This window comes from Lolium perenne, chromosome 7 (assembly GCF_019359855.2).
Source record: "Lolium perenne isolate Kyuss_39 chromosome 7, Kyuss_2.0, whole genome shotgun sequence".
NCBI classification, from domain to species: Eukaryota; Viridiplantae; Streptophyta; class Magnoliopsida; order Poales; family Poaceae; genus Lolium; species Lolium perenne.
In genome coordinates, this window is record NC_067250.2 from 298842021 (window position 1) to 298857255 (window position 15235).

At 46.1% G+C, this 15235-nt stretch overlaps 1 protein-coding gene across 2 annotated transcripts; it reads left to right on the forward strand.

The window, feature by feature from the left end:
- The first annotated feature begins 7746 nt into the window (after positions 1 to 7746).
- LOC127312071 (polyubiquitin) lies at positions 7747 to 10079 on the forward strand. Of its 2 annotated transcripts, XM_051342548.2 has the most exons (2): positions 7747 to 7920; positions 8951 to 10079. In XM_051342548.2, exon 2 carries the CDS (start codon positions 8951 to 8953, stop codon positions 9866 to 9868), a length of 918 nt encoding a protein of 305 aa, XP_051198508.1. In that variant the 5' UTR covers positions 7747 to 7920; the 3' UTR covers positions 9869 to 10079. The 2 variants fall into 2 exon arrangements, with proteins under 2 accessions (XP_051198508.1, XP_051198507.1); XM_051342547.2 differs by lacking the exon at positions 7747 to 7920 and having other exon boundaries at positions 8945 to 10079.
- Positions 10080 to 15235: the final 5156 nt, after the last annotated feature.

Here is a 15235-nt window from a genome sequence, read left to right on the forward strand (position 1 = left end):
GTTTGCCTAGGCCAAGTTGGGTGCCTTTGGCAAGTTCATAGGCCAGGGAAAGGTAATTCTTGGTAGGGGCAAGTGATGGGCCACAGAATACGAAGTGCTCCAACCAGAAGTTCAGGAAGGCTGTGTGTTCTCTCTCTGTCACAGGGCCCTTGGTTTTCATATAACGATTGAGGTAGGCACCCCAGCTGGTACACTCTTTTTTAGAAGAAAGGGTGAAAGGGACTTTCGGCAGTTTGAATGCAGAAGGACTTGGGGATGCAATGTCTAGGCCTGTGATCATGGCCACATCCAGCAGAGTTGGTGTCATAGGGCCATGGCCAAACATGAAGCAGTTCAGTGCGTCAGACCAGAAGTAGCCGATGGTTTTCAGAATATTTTCATTCTTCTCAAGGGGAGACAATGATAATGACAAGGCATCGGCTATCCCTATGGCTTCCCAGGTGGCATAATGGGTTTTGGATACTCTATTGTACCATGCCACCCAACCCTCAGGAGGATTAGGCCAGGCTCGTAGGCAGTCGGCCCAGGAAGTCAGATCTAAGTTCTGATTCACGAAGGGGATTCTATTAGCTTCGCATGAAATTAAGAGGGCGGGACTCTCGGAAGAACGAGGACCGAGGCACATAGAATTTGCGAGAGAAGGATGTGGCAGTAGGATGTCTGAAACCTAAATTAATAACGGAACAAAACATTAATTCAGGTGTTGCTATTAATCCTAACGTCGATTCGAATGGCCAGAGGAGGTTAAGGATTACCTTCAGATCGGAGACCATGGCGTTGGTATTGGATGATTCCGCCATTGGATGCGCTGTAGAGTTGGGGGCGGCGCGGTCGAGATGCAGGATGCGGTGTGGCTGTGAGTTGGAACTGCTCAGGCGGCGATTTGGGGATCTGAGTTTGCTTTCTCAGACGGAGGTCGCAGGTTACCGTTTGGAGGGGCGGCTAGGTCGACCTTACTCGTGTTTTTATGGTAGAGACCGATGCAATGCCATCGGCTCTTTTGGGAGATCGTTTGACTTTGACTATCGGCAAAAAGTTGACTTGAAATACTTCTTCATTAATAAAAGGAGGGTTTTTTACAATGAAGAGCCGATTGCTCAAGAAAAGGGGAACAAAAAGAAGAGCCGATTGCTCGCGTACTACTGATCCTATTTTACTAATCCTCGCTGCCCTCGTCGTCGGCGTCGTAGCTGCCGCCGGCGCTGCTTCCGGAGAACTCCTCGTCACTGCTGCCCCAGCCTTCGGCCGGAGCTTCTTCCTCTTCGTCATCATCGTCATCTTCACTGTCCGCCCAAGCACGGAAGCGCTTCGCCGGCGGGTACCCAGCGGAGGAGGAGGAGTCGTCTTCCTCCTCTTCTTCCTCTTCCTCCTCGTCTTCCTCTTCCTCCTCCTTATCGGAGGAAGTGGGGTTCCTCCATGAGTGGAGGTCATCCTCGCTCTCGCTCTCCAGTTCCCCTTCAATGAGGAACTGGAGGTCGCCCTCCCCATCAGTCAGGGGCATGTCGCCATCTGACATGAAGTCGAAGTCCCACTCGGGCTCCGACATCGGCTCACTCGAGGAAGAAGATTGGAAAGAGAGGCCGGAGGAGACGGAGGAAGAAGAAGACATTGCTACAGGGAAAGAGGGCTTTTCGGTGCCGATAGCTAGAACAAAGGAGGGGGATAAAAAAGCGAATCAGTCGGCACAGTTAAATAAGGGGGAGCCTAATGGAGATTTAATGCCATTGCAGTTTCCAAGGAGGTGGTGCTAAAGCTATCAAATTTTGCAGAGAAGTTGAGAAGGCAAGGCATCATGATGGAGAATACTGCGACGGTTCTGTTCTGCCACGACATGACCCGACGAGGAAAAGCAGAGTGATTTTGGAATTATCAATTCCAAAACCAGGGGGGCATGTGTTATCACCAGAATTTGACCGAGTCAGAGGTGGGCCGCGATCAAGATGGGCTTGAAGAATATACATGGAAGAATACACGTGAATCGGCCTTATATGCAAAGTTTGGGCTAGTATTGTATCTGTAATATAGTAGATTATGTATCGATTAGTTAGAGTTTGGCTTGTGCATGGTTGGGATTATTCCCACGTTAGAAAGTCTACGGACTATAAATATGTATCTAGGGTTTATGAAATAAACAACAATCACGTTCACCACAAATCAATCTAGGCGCATCGCCAACTCCCTTGTCTCGAGGGTTTCTTCCGGGTAAGCATCATGCTGCCTAGATCGCATCTTGCGATCTAGGCGATCTAAATTATTCGTTGTTCATGCGTTGCTCGTACTGAAGCCTTTTTGATGGCGAGCAACGTAGTTATCTTAGATGTGTTAGGGTTAGCATTGTTCTTCGTATCATATGCTATCGTCGTGCAACCCTTAGACATCTAGCCGCCCTTACGCCTTTCTTAGGCGTAGGGCGCACCCGCTTGATCATTATTTAGTAGATCCGATCCGTTATGGTTGCTCCTTGTTCTTCAAGGATTAGTTTAATATCTGCATAGTTAGGCCTTACAAAGGGTTGGAGGATCCAGCGGCGTGTAGGGTGTAGTTTGCTAGTCCTAGACAGGATGTTCCGGGGATCAACTTCGCGTTGGTTTTTAGGCCTTGTCTAGGATCGGCTTACGATCACCGTGCGCGGCCGCGAGGCCCAATCACGAGTAGGATGTTCCGATTATGCGGTGAAAACCCTAAATCGTCGTAGATCATTTTAGCTTTATCTTGATCAAGCAGGACCACCATATATTCGTACACCTCGTGCGAATCATGGGTGGATCGGCTCCTTGAGCCGATTCACAGGACAACCTGAGAGCCGATCGAGGCTCGTATTTAATGTTTACGTGTATGCCATGCAGGAAACTAAGCGAGGCATCTCCATCACCTTCCTGACCAGGTATAGGTCAGGTGGCACGCCCTTGCACCAGCATCGGACGTGCGTGCCGGAGTTCTGTGCGGGCCGTCGCTCGGAGGGACCAGGGCTAGCCGCAGCCCTAAGTTGCTCCCGACTCTCCTGTGTTGCCCGTCGCTGCTCGCCGGTGGGTTTCTGACCGCAACACCTCTAGAGTGCATAATAGACAAGAGTAACATCTACATATTCATATAGATCACACCATGGGAGAGAGAGATGAACCACATAGCTACCGGTAGAGCCCTCTGCCTCGGGGAAGAACTACTCCCTCCTCATCATGGGAGATAGCAATGGCGATGAAGATGGCGGTGGTGTCGATGGAGATGACTCCGGGGGCAATTCCCCGTCCCGACGGCGTGCCGGAACAGAGACTTCTGTCCCCCGAACTTGGCTTCGCGATGGCGGCGGCTGCGTAACTTTTCTCGTATCGTGGCTTATCTCTTTAGGGTTTTCGCGACGGAGAGACTTTATAGGCGGAAGGGCAGAGTCGGAGGGGTCCCGAGGGGCCCACACCATAGGGGGCGCGCCCCCCCTTTGGCCGCGCCGCCATGTGGGGTGGGGCCCCCTTGGCTCCCCTCTGGCCCCTCTTCGGTGCTCTGGAACCTTCCGTGAAATATAAGATCGTGGGCTTTTGTTTCGTCCAATTCCGAGAATATTTCCTGTGTAAGATTTCTGAAACCAAAAACAGCAGAAAACAGGAACTGGCGCTTCGGCATCTTGTTAATAGGTTAGTTCCGGAAAATGCATCAAAACGATATAAAGTATGAATAAAACATGTAGGTATTGTCATAAAACTAGCATGGAACATAAGAAATTATAGATACGTTGGAGACGTATCAGCGGCCTCCTCGCTACCCAAAGGCACCACCTCCACGGTTCCCATATCCGCCACGTGATGCTGCATTGGCAGAGAGATCACCGCCGCCAAGACTTCCGCCGTTCCCAGGGACTCTTCCTTCTAGGCGAGATTCATATGGAAGGAACATAGAGAAGACATCACTAACGGTGACCTTTGTTGCAGTTTTCAGCAATGCTGTAATTGAGGCGACGAATCCGTCGTACTGATCATCTAGACCAGCCAGGATATAGGAAATAATCTGCGCCTCATCAAGTTTCTGCCCCGCATTGGCCATCTCATCAGCGAGGGACTTGATCCGGACAAAGTAAGCCTTGCCGGTCATATTTTCCTTTTGAGTCTTTGCCAGCACAGTACGTAGCTGCACAATCCGACTCGTCGACACTGCGGAGAACATCTCTGTAACTGACGCCCAGACCTCTGCCGCACTTTCTAGCCCGACAACTTGGACAAGAACTTCCCTTGTCATATTCCTGAGAAGATGGCCAAGAACTGTCTGATCTTGCGCAGGGTTAGGAATCTGAACGTCCTTCCCCTGGTCATCCTTGGTGGTGATCTCCACCTCCGGTGCCTTGATCGATCCGTCAAGGTAGCCGACCAACTGCGCGCCCCTGATCGCCGGCATCACCTGGGTCCTCCAGATCATGTAGTTCTCGCCGGTCAGTTTTTCCGAGACTGCCTCGCCAAGCGATCCCCCGGGCGCCATGGAAGACGAGGACGACGAAGCTTCAAAGCTCATGGCAACCTAGATGCAATTTTAGAAGAAGTATCGCTCTGATACCAATATAACGAAACAGGATTGTTGTTGTCGATCTGACCTCTCAGGTCTCGACGGTGACATATATATATTAGGACATACATGATTACAAGTACAAGGGTAGGACTCGGTTAACCAAACCGTGTCAACTACATACTCCTATTCTACAGATAATACAACTCGTTTAACACTCGCGACCACGAGCATCGCCCGGTGACATGCTGCATGTAATCACTTTTTTGCTGTAAATGTATTGCCGCTGTTTCTTTGTGTTGTACTATGGGTGAACTGATGTTGCACCTTGTGAGTATCAGATATTGCTCAAGCACTTTGTGAAAGTACTGAATTTCCCCTCCGCAACCACGCCCCGGTATACTTAAGCTGGGCTACACCATGGGCCAGTGCGCAAGCTCACATAACGCAAATTCAAGACAAGGAAGGCATCCCACGGACCAGCAGTGTCTGATCTTTGCCGACAAGCAACTAGAGGATGGCAGCACCCTTTTACCCATACAACATCCAGAAGGAGTCCACCCTCCGTGGTGGCTAGTGATCTTCTTAGGATGATCGATTTATGATTCTGATGTACACCCGATAGCTGTCTGTTGAAGTTGCCGTCTGGTAATTTGCGAGTCAGTGTCGTGTGTTTGTCAATGTGTCAGGCCCGTGTCATTACAGTTTGTGCGAACATCTATAAGTGGGACTGGATTTTTATTATGTAATTATGGTTAGCCAAAATCTTGTCTGATTGTGGATGCTTTTTTGTTCAGTCATTCTCTCTAGCACATATGATTTTTGAGATGGCCACATCCTTTTCTACTCCTTCGGTTTTTATTTAGTTTGTGTTTTAGGCTTAGTTAAAGTTAAACTTTACAAATTTTGACTATGACCAAATCTAGAACACTAATTAATTGTGAATGGAGGGAGTACAATGCATTTTCAGGTGTGGCGGGACCCATCATAGAGAAGAGAACATTCTAAGCCTCAATTATACCTTGGCTCCAAATACTCAAATCTCTTCCAGCTTGATCGTTATGTGAAAGTTCTACATACCGTCACAAACAACTTCAAAATTTTCCGAGAATGGGTAGACAATAGTTGTCTATAGAATGAGCATCTCTAGCCGCATCCTTCGAAGGGTTTTGGGGCGCGTTGGACATTTAACCGCTCTCAGTTGCGAGCCCTAAAGCTCCGTTTCATCCTGCATGGTCAAATACGTTGTCCGACATCTCGATCCAATCCGTGCGCGATGGCCGCTGGCAACGCGTGTGTCTATGTCTTGCCGTTCTGGCTGACACGGGCAGGCGGGCTGATTAGATCGCAATCTATCAATTTTAATGGAGACTAGCAAAAACCTTTTAGAGAGCATAATGATCAGGAAAGGGGATTAGATCGAGGCTTACACAACTGGAGCTGCTTAGATCAAAGCTTGATCGGGAGAAGTATGATGTGCTATTGGTAACTGAATCAGTCTGTGCTTTTTTTTTGGTCCACAAGCTTTCGAGAAGCGGGACTAGGTCTTACGGAATTTGCTGGGAAACGGGGACATGCATTGGTGCAGGCCTGAGGCGGCACCGGGATTTTGGGGCCTCAGATATTTGGGGCCCTGTGCGGTCACCCAGCTCGCACGGTCCTACCGATGGGCCTGGTTAGATGTTTGGCAAAAAAGTGGTAAACATATAGTGCTATTTTGGAAAAAATCTTAGAGTTGGCGAGGGGGGGGGGGGGGGGCAATGGCCTCCCATGTAGGAGAGATTATAAAATTTATATGCTCTTTACTTACAATAGGTTCCAACTAGGTAAGTGACTAGTGGGTATTTAAGAGAATTAAGAATGAACAACAATATAATACATTTCACAGTTGCAAAACTAATGAATGACTTACCGTACTTAGGTGCATCGCATGGCTTCCTGCGTAGTGGAGATTCTCGAGTTGTATGTAGACTATTGGCTTAACACAAACACCAAAACACACATTAGAGAAATGATCATAAATTCTTATAACAAGGTTGTACAATATGATAATCCATGTGAAACATCTCTCCTATCCACAATTGATGCAGGGAACTACTCCGTAACAGCTCAGACGGTTTGGCGCATCTAATTATGTTGTATATTAATGATAAGAAAGTTAGACACATCAACTAACATGTCAATATTACCATGGAGTCAGTGTGGTAAGCAATCTCAAAGTAATATCAACAACTAACATGTCAATATTGGGTATCTCCTTTTACCTCTACAACATGAACGTTCTTGGAGGAGATTCTACTTTTGTGATTTACACAATTTACTTGAATTGTCATGTATAAATGTCAGCCAATGGCTTGCAAAAAATCTATCGCTTATCTTGCAATTGTTTAAATGGTAAGGCATAGTCATAATGATTTGCATAGTTCCATTTATTGGTTCAAAATGACCAATGATGCCCTCTTTGATGTACATGTGGGTTGGGTCCACTTACATAGCCTAAATATCAATATTGATCTCTGACAACATTTAGTAAGAAGTGGATGCCTTCTGAGACATGCAATGTCACACATATTAACTTCATTATTTCCATTAAAACAATAAAAGCTTAGGTTGATGCTTGTTTATCTATACCACTTTAATTTTGTTTTTTCATCTTTCGTATCTAGTTTTTGATACCTTACCATGATTTAATTCAATATGTAAAATGCTAAACTTTACCGGCTGGGCGTTGGGGACATAGGCCACTAGAAGACCCAAGAGGGGATGCCAAACTTGACTTGAATCACAAATCCAGTGGTGGCAGCCTCTTCCACACACAAAAAGCCTTCTAGGGCTACTTCCTCAGGTGTCCAACATGGCTATTGGGAGAGGATAACTTAACCATGAATGCAACTTTGATTTACTTTTATCACTCTGTTTTGGATTCGTAACCGCAATCATCGGCCTTACGTGATAGCCTATAGACATGCATAAATTTCTTGTGGCCATTGTATAGTATATGTACCTGTGTGCCATATGAAAAAGTGCTATTGTACAGACGTTTAAGGTTGTGGCCGGTGATACAATGCTTTTTTAGTCTCTTTTTTAGTTTTGTTTTTTGTAGTCTGGGCTTGCTCTGCTTCTCGCAGACTGGATGGAGTATCACGAAAAGCCCTTCGATAGTATGCTTCAAAAAAACGAAAAGCTCTTCGAAATTCTGCAAAGGGCCTTGTCGCAGACTGAAAACCCACGGAGAAGCCCACGATGGACGGGCCGTCGCCATCGCGTGGTGGGGACGGACGAACTCCGCAACCGCCTCTCCGTCCAGTTCGGTCTCGCTAGTCTTCTCTCATCCATAAATTCCCCTCGGCATCGACCTCTTTCCCCAATCCAGTGCTCCCGATTCCGATCGAAACCGCCCAGCAATCGATCTCAGGCTCTCAAATCTCCGTCAAGGTATGCAGCCTCTTTCGATTTCTTCTCCTCCGCAAGCTGCATGTTCCTATATATATGTTCATGTGGGATTGGTGTAGATGCATATGTGCGGTTGTCGATCTGTTTAACGCGATGCGACGTTGAGATCGTGGGGTTAAACAGCGTGTAGATTTTCATAGATCGGTGTAGGTCGAGGTATCCATGGTTCTATGATTTGGTTGATGATCGGTGTAGGTCGCGGTATACATGTTCTCTGATGTTCTCTCAATCAGTTTTGTCCGTATAGATTTCGATCGAATGCAATTGATCCCCCCGTGATAGTTCATCTAGAGCTGCCGATTGGCTTTTGGTCAATAAACGTTGGACCCTGTTGTAGATTTTTTTTGTCAATTGCCTTGGACATATGGTAGGTACCCCTCCTTACCTATGGCTTACATGTAGTTCCCACTCATTATTACGATCCATTGTCGCAACTGGAAAATTGTCTCATTATTATGTGGTCTTCATCAACTCTTTTCCTGTAGATTTCAGTCAAATACTATTGCTGTACGTGTGATTGTTCTTCTAGGTTGCTTATTACATTTTGATGATAGATTAGTGTTGGAACCTGTTGTATATATTATTTTGTTAATTGCATTGAATTATTTCACCACTTCTGACATGTGATCTTGATATACATGTAGATTCCACTCATGCCAGTCGTATCTTTTATCTCAACGCTTGTACTCTGCTGATTTTCTGACTTCTAGTCCTGAGTTGCATAAGCTGCATGCTAGCCCTTCATTGGAATAGTTCTATGGACATGCTAGTGAACTATTATATGTTAAGTCGATGTGGTCACCATGTTATCATTGAACTGGAGACAACCTAGAAGTACTCATTGCCATGGTTCTGTTTTTTTGCTATTTGCAACTTCTTACTGAAGTTTCAGTATTATCATGGAGCATTAGATCAGGTCGATTATTTCCTAGTTCATTGATTGATTGATCTACTCCTGCACGTGTATGGTCATGGTAACTTAATCTGATGTTTGCAATTTCTGGCTATGCAGATGCAAATCTTTGTGAAGACCCTTACAGGCAAGACCATCACCCTCGAGGTTGAGTCTTCGGACACGATCGACAATGTCAAGGCAAAGATACAAGACAAGGAAGGGATTCCGCCGGACCAGCAGCGGCTCATCTTTGCTGGCAAGCAGCTGGAGGATGGTCGCACCTTGGCTGATTATAACATCCAGAAGGAGTCAACCCTCCACCTGGTGCTCAGGCTCAGGGGAGGTATGCAGATCTTCGTGAAGACCCTCACTGGCAAGACCATTACCCTTGAGGTTGAGTCTTCTGACACGATTGACAATGTCAAGGCGAAGATCCAAGACAAGGAAGGCATTCCCCCAGACCAGCAGCGTTTGATTTTTGCTGGAAAGCAGCTTGAGGATGGTCGCACCCTTGCAGATTATAACATCCAGAAAGAATCCACCCTCCACCTTGTTCTTCGTCTCCGTGGTGGCATGCAGATCTTTGTCAAGGCCTTGACCGGCAAGACCATTACCCTGGAGGTTGAGTCTTCTGACACAATCGACAATGTGAAGGCCAAGATCCAGGATAAGGAGGGCATCCCGCCGGACCAGCAGCGCCTGATCTTTGCAGGCAAGCAGCTTGAGGATGGCCGCACACTTGCTGATTACAACATCCAGAAGGAGTCCACCCTCCATCTGGTGCTTAGGCTCAGGGGTGGCATGCAGATCTTTGTAAAGACTCTTACCGGAAAGACCATCACATTGGAGGTGGAATCTTCGGACACCATTGACAACGTGAAGGCCAAGATCCAAGACAAGGAGGGCATCCCCCCGGACCAGCAGCGCCTGGTCTTCGCAGGTAAGCAGCTCGAGGATGGGCGCACTCTGGCTGATTATAACATCCAAAAGGAGTCAACCCTGCACCTGGTGCTCCGCCTCCGTGGTGGCCAATGAGTTCGTTGGAAGTCTGGCTTCGTGTGTCTCTTTGGTTATGTGCGAGTTCTGTCTTTTCTGTTGCTACTGAAAATCTAGTCCCCCGCCAATTCGTGTGGAGCATGTGCTTCTGCCTTATGGCAGCGTGATCGACTTACAAATAAGTAAACCTGAATCACCTTATATTCCTGTCTAAATGATCTTATTATTCTGTGATTGTTGATCATGTGTCTGTTGCCGTCTCCATTTAGCGTCTGCCGTGCTGGTTGTTTGCCAGTCCCATGTATTCTGGCTTCTGCTATTTCAGTTTAGGACAAAAAATACTTCTGCTTGCATATTGTGCTCATTGGGTGCTTTGCATTTTGTTTTTGTGATTGTTGCGAATGTGTACCTGAATCATGAATATTGTGCTTATTTGCAGTTTGTTTAGGCCAGCTCCTTCTGCCTGCATGCATTTTGCTGTAATACCTTCCACTGCGACCACGATGCACCTGCTAATGTTGGGCTGGCCCAGAATACCGGCAGAAATAGGCTATGCATTCTCTGTTCTCTTCAAATTGCTTGAACGCCATGTATAGATCCTAGGATAGTAGGATTAGCACGAGTAACCGTCTTGGCGCTCTAGGTGGAGGCCTGTGCGATTTCGCTGGTGTGCGCATTTTGGGTGACACATGCCTTGCCTATAGATGGAGGTTCCTAGTTGCTCCGGCAAAATGAGATAGAATGGCGGCTACCCTATGTGAAGATTCAGGTTGCCTGCGGCAGTTTGCGTTTTCAGGTTTGGTCACGCCAAAATTCCTGAGGCTGCGAGGCCTATGCAGAGTCATATCATATACACCTTCGTTAAAAATAATGTTCCCATTAAAAAATATATATCTTAGTTTTATCTAAATATGGATATATCCTTATCTAGAAAAACTTGAGATACTTATTCTTAGAGGGAGGGAGTTGATATCGTACTATTAGAATTTTATTTATAACAGTAATCATGATATGAGAGTTCCATTTTTATAATTATATATATACCTCAAATAGGTTTAAATTTAACTTTATAGTTTAAAATTTGAGCATATTCTATGTCTTTCATAGAGGCTGATTATGTAAATGATGCATATTTTTTTGGAACGCACAAGGATATATATATTATATTAGAGCATGTAAAGAAGTTCGAGAAGATGATCCAAAGGAGAATGAGTGAAGATTGTGGAAGAAGCATGATGGTGGATCGGACGAGAACTCCGACGCGCAACCACAACCATAGTCTTGTGAGGGCTTCAGATCATGTGCTCGCCTATAGTAAGGGCATCTTCAGCGGGATGATCCATCCTATCCTGCGTTGTTTGAAATATTCCGTGTGGACGCTCCAACAACGTGATCCAAACGGATGAGATCACGCGGACCTATTCGTTCACCAAATTTTGTTAGCGAATGCGTCGGGTCGGACAACGCGCGCGCGATGCCCCCATCACACTCACCACACTTTTATTCTTATAATATCAATTTGGAGAGATGGATAGCTAGAAGAAGCAGAAGAAGATCAAGCCACCTCCTCCCGAGTGGGCTGAGGGCCTGCACAGCGATTTAATAGATTTTTCTTCTAGCCATCAATGGGACAAAATCGGTCGAGCCGCTGAACGCACTAACCTGGCAGGCCGGACTGCGACCCAATTTCTATCCTGGGCACGACTTAAGCGAATAAAATCGAACCATTTAACTAACTGTTTTGGGTTATCCCCCTGGAGATACCTTAACTTAGAGCAAGTCCAAGAGACACCCTAAAGCCTCCCCAATCCTATATGTAGGAGAGAAATGGGAGAAAACACCCTCCAACAGCCTCCCTACACATGCCCCCAATAAATTGGCGTTCCCAACCCACCCCTCCTTCTTCCCTATACATTGGGGTGGTGGAAGTCTCCCCTATACAAGTAATAATAGAGTTAATGTCTACTTAGGTGATTAATACTCTATTATTTGTGAAGTTAGGTACTAAATATTGTTAAAATATAGATGCATGTGGTATAGGGGAGTATAGGGGAGCTGTTGGAGATGAACAAAATTTAGGAGAAGAATCTTTATAGGGGAAGCCCCTACAGGAACATATAGGGGGAGAAATATTGGGGAGTTGTTGGACTTGCTCTTAGCGGCCCATCCAACGTTTCGGATAGACTTTTGCACTTGCATCGTGAGGTTGATAAGAGCCAAGCTAAAGACTTTTTTGGAGGCTTTACGGAGCTTAGCTGAAACTTGTCTCTTCCATTGAATCTGAGGACCGTCTACCACAGGCGCTCTTGTAAATGATGCATTTATATAATCTCTCTCGTATAATGCGTGATATAATCTCTCTCCTATAATGTGTGATGTAAGAGCATCTCGAGTCGCGTCCCCCAAACCGTCCCCAAAACGCGCTGGATCGAGCGTTTGGGGGACGTGTTTTATTCGTGCCGCGTTTGGTGGACGTCGCTCCCCAGTCGCGTCCTCCAAAAAAAATTTCGGAAATTTAAAGCTTGAGCGAAATTCGATTAAATTCATCCAAACTTAACATAATTTACATATATTCGAACGAGATTCGACTAAATTTAAACTAAACCTAATCTAGAAGTACTTGCAGCGGCCGGAGGCGTCGTAGTACTGGTGGAAGTTGTACATGTCGTCGGTGACGACCTCCTACTTGACGCGCTTGTAGGGCTCGTCGACGGGCTCGTCCTTTACCAGGCCGCTTGGACCTGCCTCGTCATCGTCGGTGAGGTCCACGAGTGGCTTGCCGGAGTCGCGGATGGACATGGCGATCGCCGTGTCCAGGTCGCCCCTGCAGGCGTCCTTGTCGTTCAGCGACGCCAAGCACGCCGCTCGTAGCCCTGGGCAGTCCTCGGGGTCGTCGCTGCTGGCGATGAGGCTGCTGCCACTCGTACTCTGCCACCAGCGTCGCCTGTGACGCTTCCTCCGGTTCCTCCTTCACCTCCGACTTCGGAATGAGAAGGGTGCCGCCTCGCCTCTCTTGCTGGCGCCGGCTGCCGCTGCCGCCTCGCCTCGGATTGACGGGCGTCGCCGGCTCCTCCTTCACACGGGTGGGGACGGTGTAGGGCGCTGATACGTCTCAAACGTATCCATAATTTCTTATGTTCCATGCTACTTTTATGATGATACTCACATGTTTTATACACACTTTATGTCATTATTATGCATTTTCCGGCACTAACCTATTGACGAGATGCCGAAGAGCCAGTTGTTGTTTTCTGCTGTTTTTTGTTTCAGAAATCCTACAAACGAAATATTCTCGGAATTGGACGAAATCAACGTCCAGGGTCTTATATTTCCACGAAGTTTCCAGAAGACCGAAAGGGTTACGAAGTGGGGCGACGAGGCGCCGCCACCATAGGGCCGCGCGGCCAGAGGGGGGCCTCGCCGCCCTATGGGGTGGGCCCCTCGCGTCGCCTCCAACCCTACCCTTCCGCCTACTTAAAGCCTTCGTCACGAAACCCCCTGTACCGAGAGCCACGATACGAAAAACCTTCCAGAGACGCAGCCGCCGCCAATCCCATCTCGGGGGATTCAGGAGATCGCCTCCGGCACCCTGCCGGAGAGGGGAATCATCTCCCGGAGGGCTCTTCATCGCCATGATCGCCTCCGGATTTATGTGTGAGTAGTTCACCCCTGGACTATGGGTCCATAGCAGTAGCTAGATGGTTGTCTTCTCCTCATTGTGCTATCATGTTAGATCTTGTGAGCTTCCTATCATGATCAAGATCATCTATTTGTAATGCTACATGTTGTGTTTGTTGGGATCCGATGAATATGGAAAACTATGTCAAGTGGATTATCAATCTATCATATATGTGTTGTTTATGTTCTTGCATGCTCTCCGTTGCTAGTAGAGGCTCTAGCCAAGTTGATACTTGTAACTCCAAGAGGGAGTATTTATGCTCGATAGTGGGTTCATGCCTCCATTGAATCTGGGACAGTGACAGAAAGTTCTAAGGTTGTGGATGTGCTGTTGCCACTAGGGATAAAACATCAATGCTTTGTCTAAGGATATTTGTGTTGATTACATTACGCACCATACTTAATGCAATTGTCTGTTGTTTGCAACTTAATACTGGAAGGGGTTCGGATGATAACCTGAAAGTGGACTTTTTAGGCATAGATGCATGCTGGATAGCGGTCTATGTACTTTGTCGTAATGCCCTGATTAAATCTCATAGCACTCATCGTGATATATGTATGTGCATTGTTATGCCTTCTTTATTTGTCAATTGTCCAACTGTAATTTGTTCACCCAACATGCTATTTATCTTATGAGAGAGACACCACTAGTGAACTGCGGACCCCGGTCCATTCTTTACATCTGAAATACAATCTACTGCAATACTTGTTCTTTACTGTTCTTCGCAAACAAACATCATCTTCCACACTATACGGTTAATCCTTTGTTTTCAGCAAGCCGGTGAGATTGACAACCTCATTGTTACGTTGGGGCAAAGTACTTTGATTGTGTTGTGCAGGTTCCACGTTGGCGCCGGAATCCCTGGTGTTGCGCCGCACTACACTCCGTCACCAACAACCTTCACGTGTTCCTTGACTCCTACTGGTTCGATAACATTGGTTTCTTACTGAGGGAAAACTTGCTACTGTACGCATCACACCTTCCTCTTGGGGTTCCCAACGGACGTGTGTTAACTGCACGCATCAAGCTCTTTTTAAAGGCGCGCTTGCAGTGAGATCAAGACACGCTGCAAGGGGAGTCTCCCACTTCCAATCTCTTTACTTTGTTTTTGTCTTGCTTTACTTTACTTTATTTACTGCTTTGTTTGTTCTCTATATCAAAAATACAAAAAATTAGTTGCTAGTTTTACTTTATTAACTGTCTTGTTTGCGTTCTCTATATTAAAAACACAAAAAAAATAGTTACTTGCATTTACTTTATTTAGTTTGCTTTATTTACTACTGCTAAAATGGGTACTCCTGAGATTACTAAGTTGTGTGACTTCACTAGCACAAATAATAATGATTTCCTATGCACACCTATTGCTCCACCTGCTACTACAGCAGAATTTTTTGAAATTAAACCTGCTTTACTAAATCTTGTTATGAGAGAGCAATTTTCTGGTGTTAGTTCTGATGATGCTGCTGCCCATCTTAATAATTTTGTTGAACTTTGTGAAATGCAAAAGTATAAGGATGTAGATGGTGATATTATAAAATTGAAATTGTTTCCTTTCTGTTTAAGAGGAAGAGCTAAAGATTGGTTGCTATCTTTGCCTAAGAATAGTATTGATTCATTGACTAAATGTAAAGATGCTTTCATTGGTAGATATTATCCTCCTGCTAAAATTATATCTTTGAGAAGTAGCATAATGAACTTTAAGCAATTGGATAATGAACATGTTGCTC

Coding starts and splice junctions, on each gene's coding strand:
- LOC127312071 (XM_051342547.2), top strand. CDS start 8,945: ATGCAGATGCAAATCTTTGTGAAGACCCTTACAGGCAAGACCATCACC.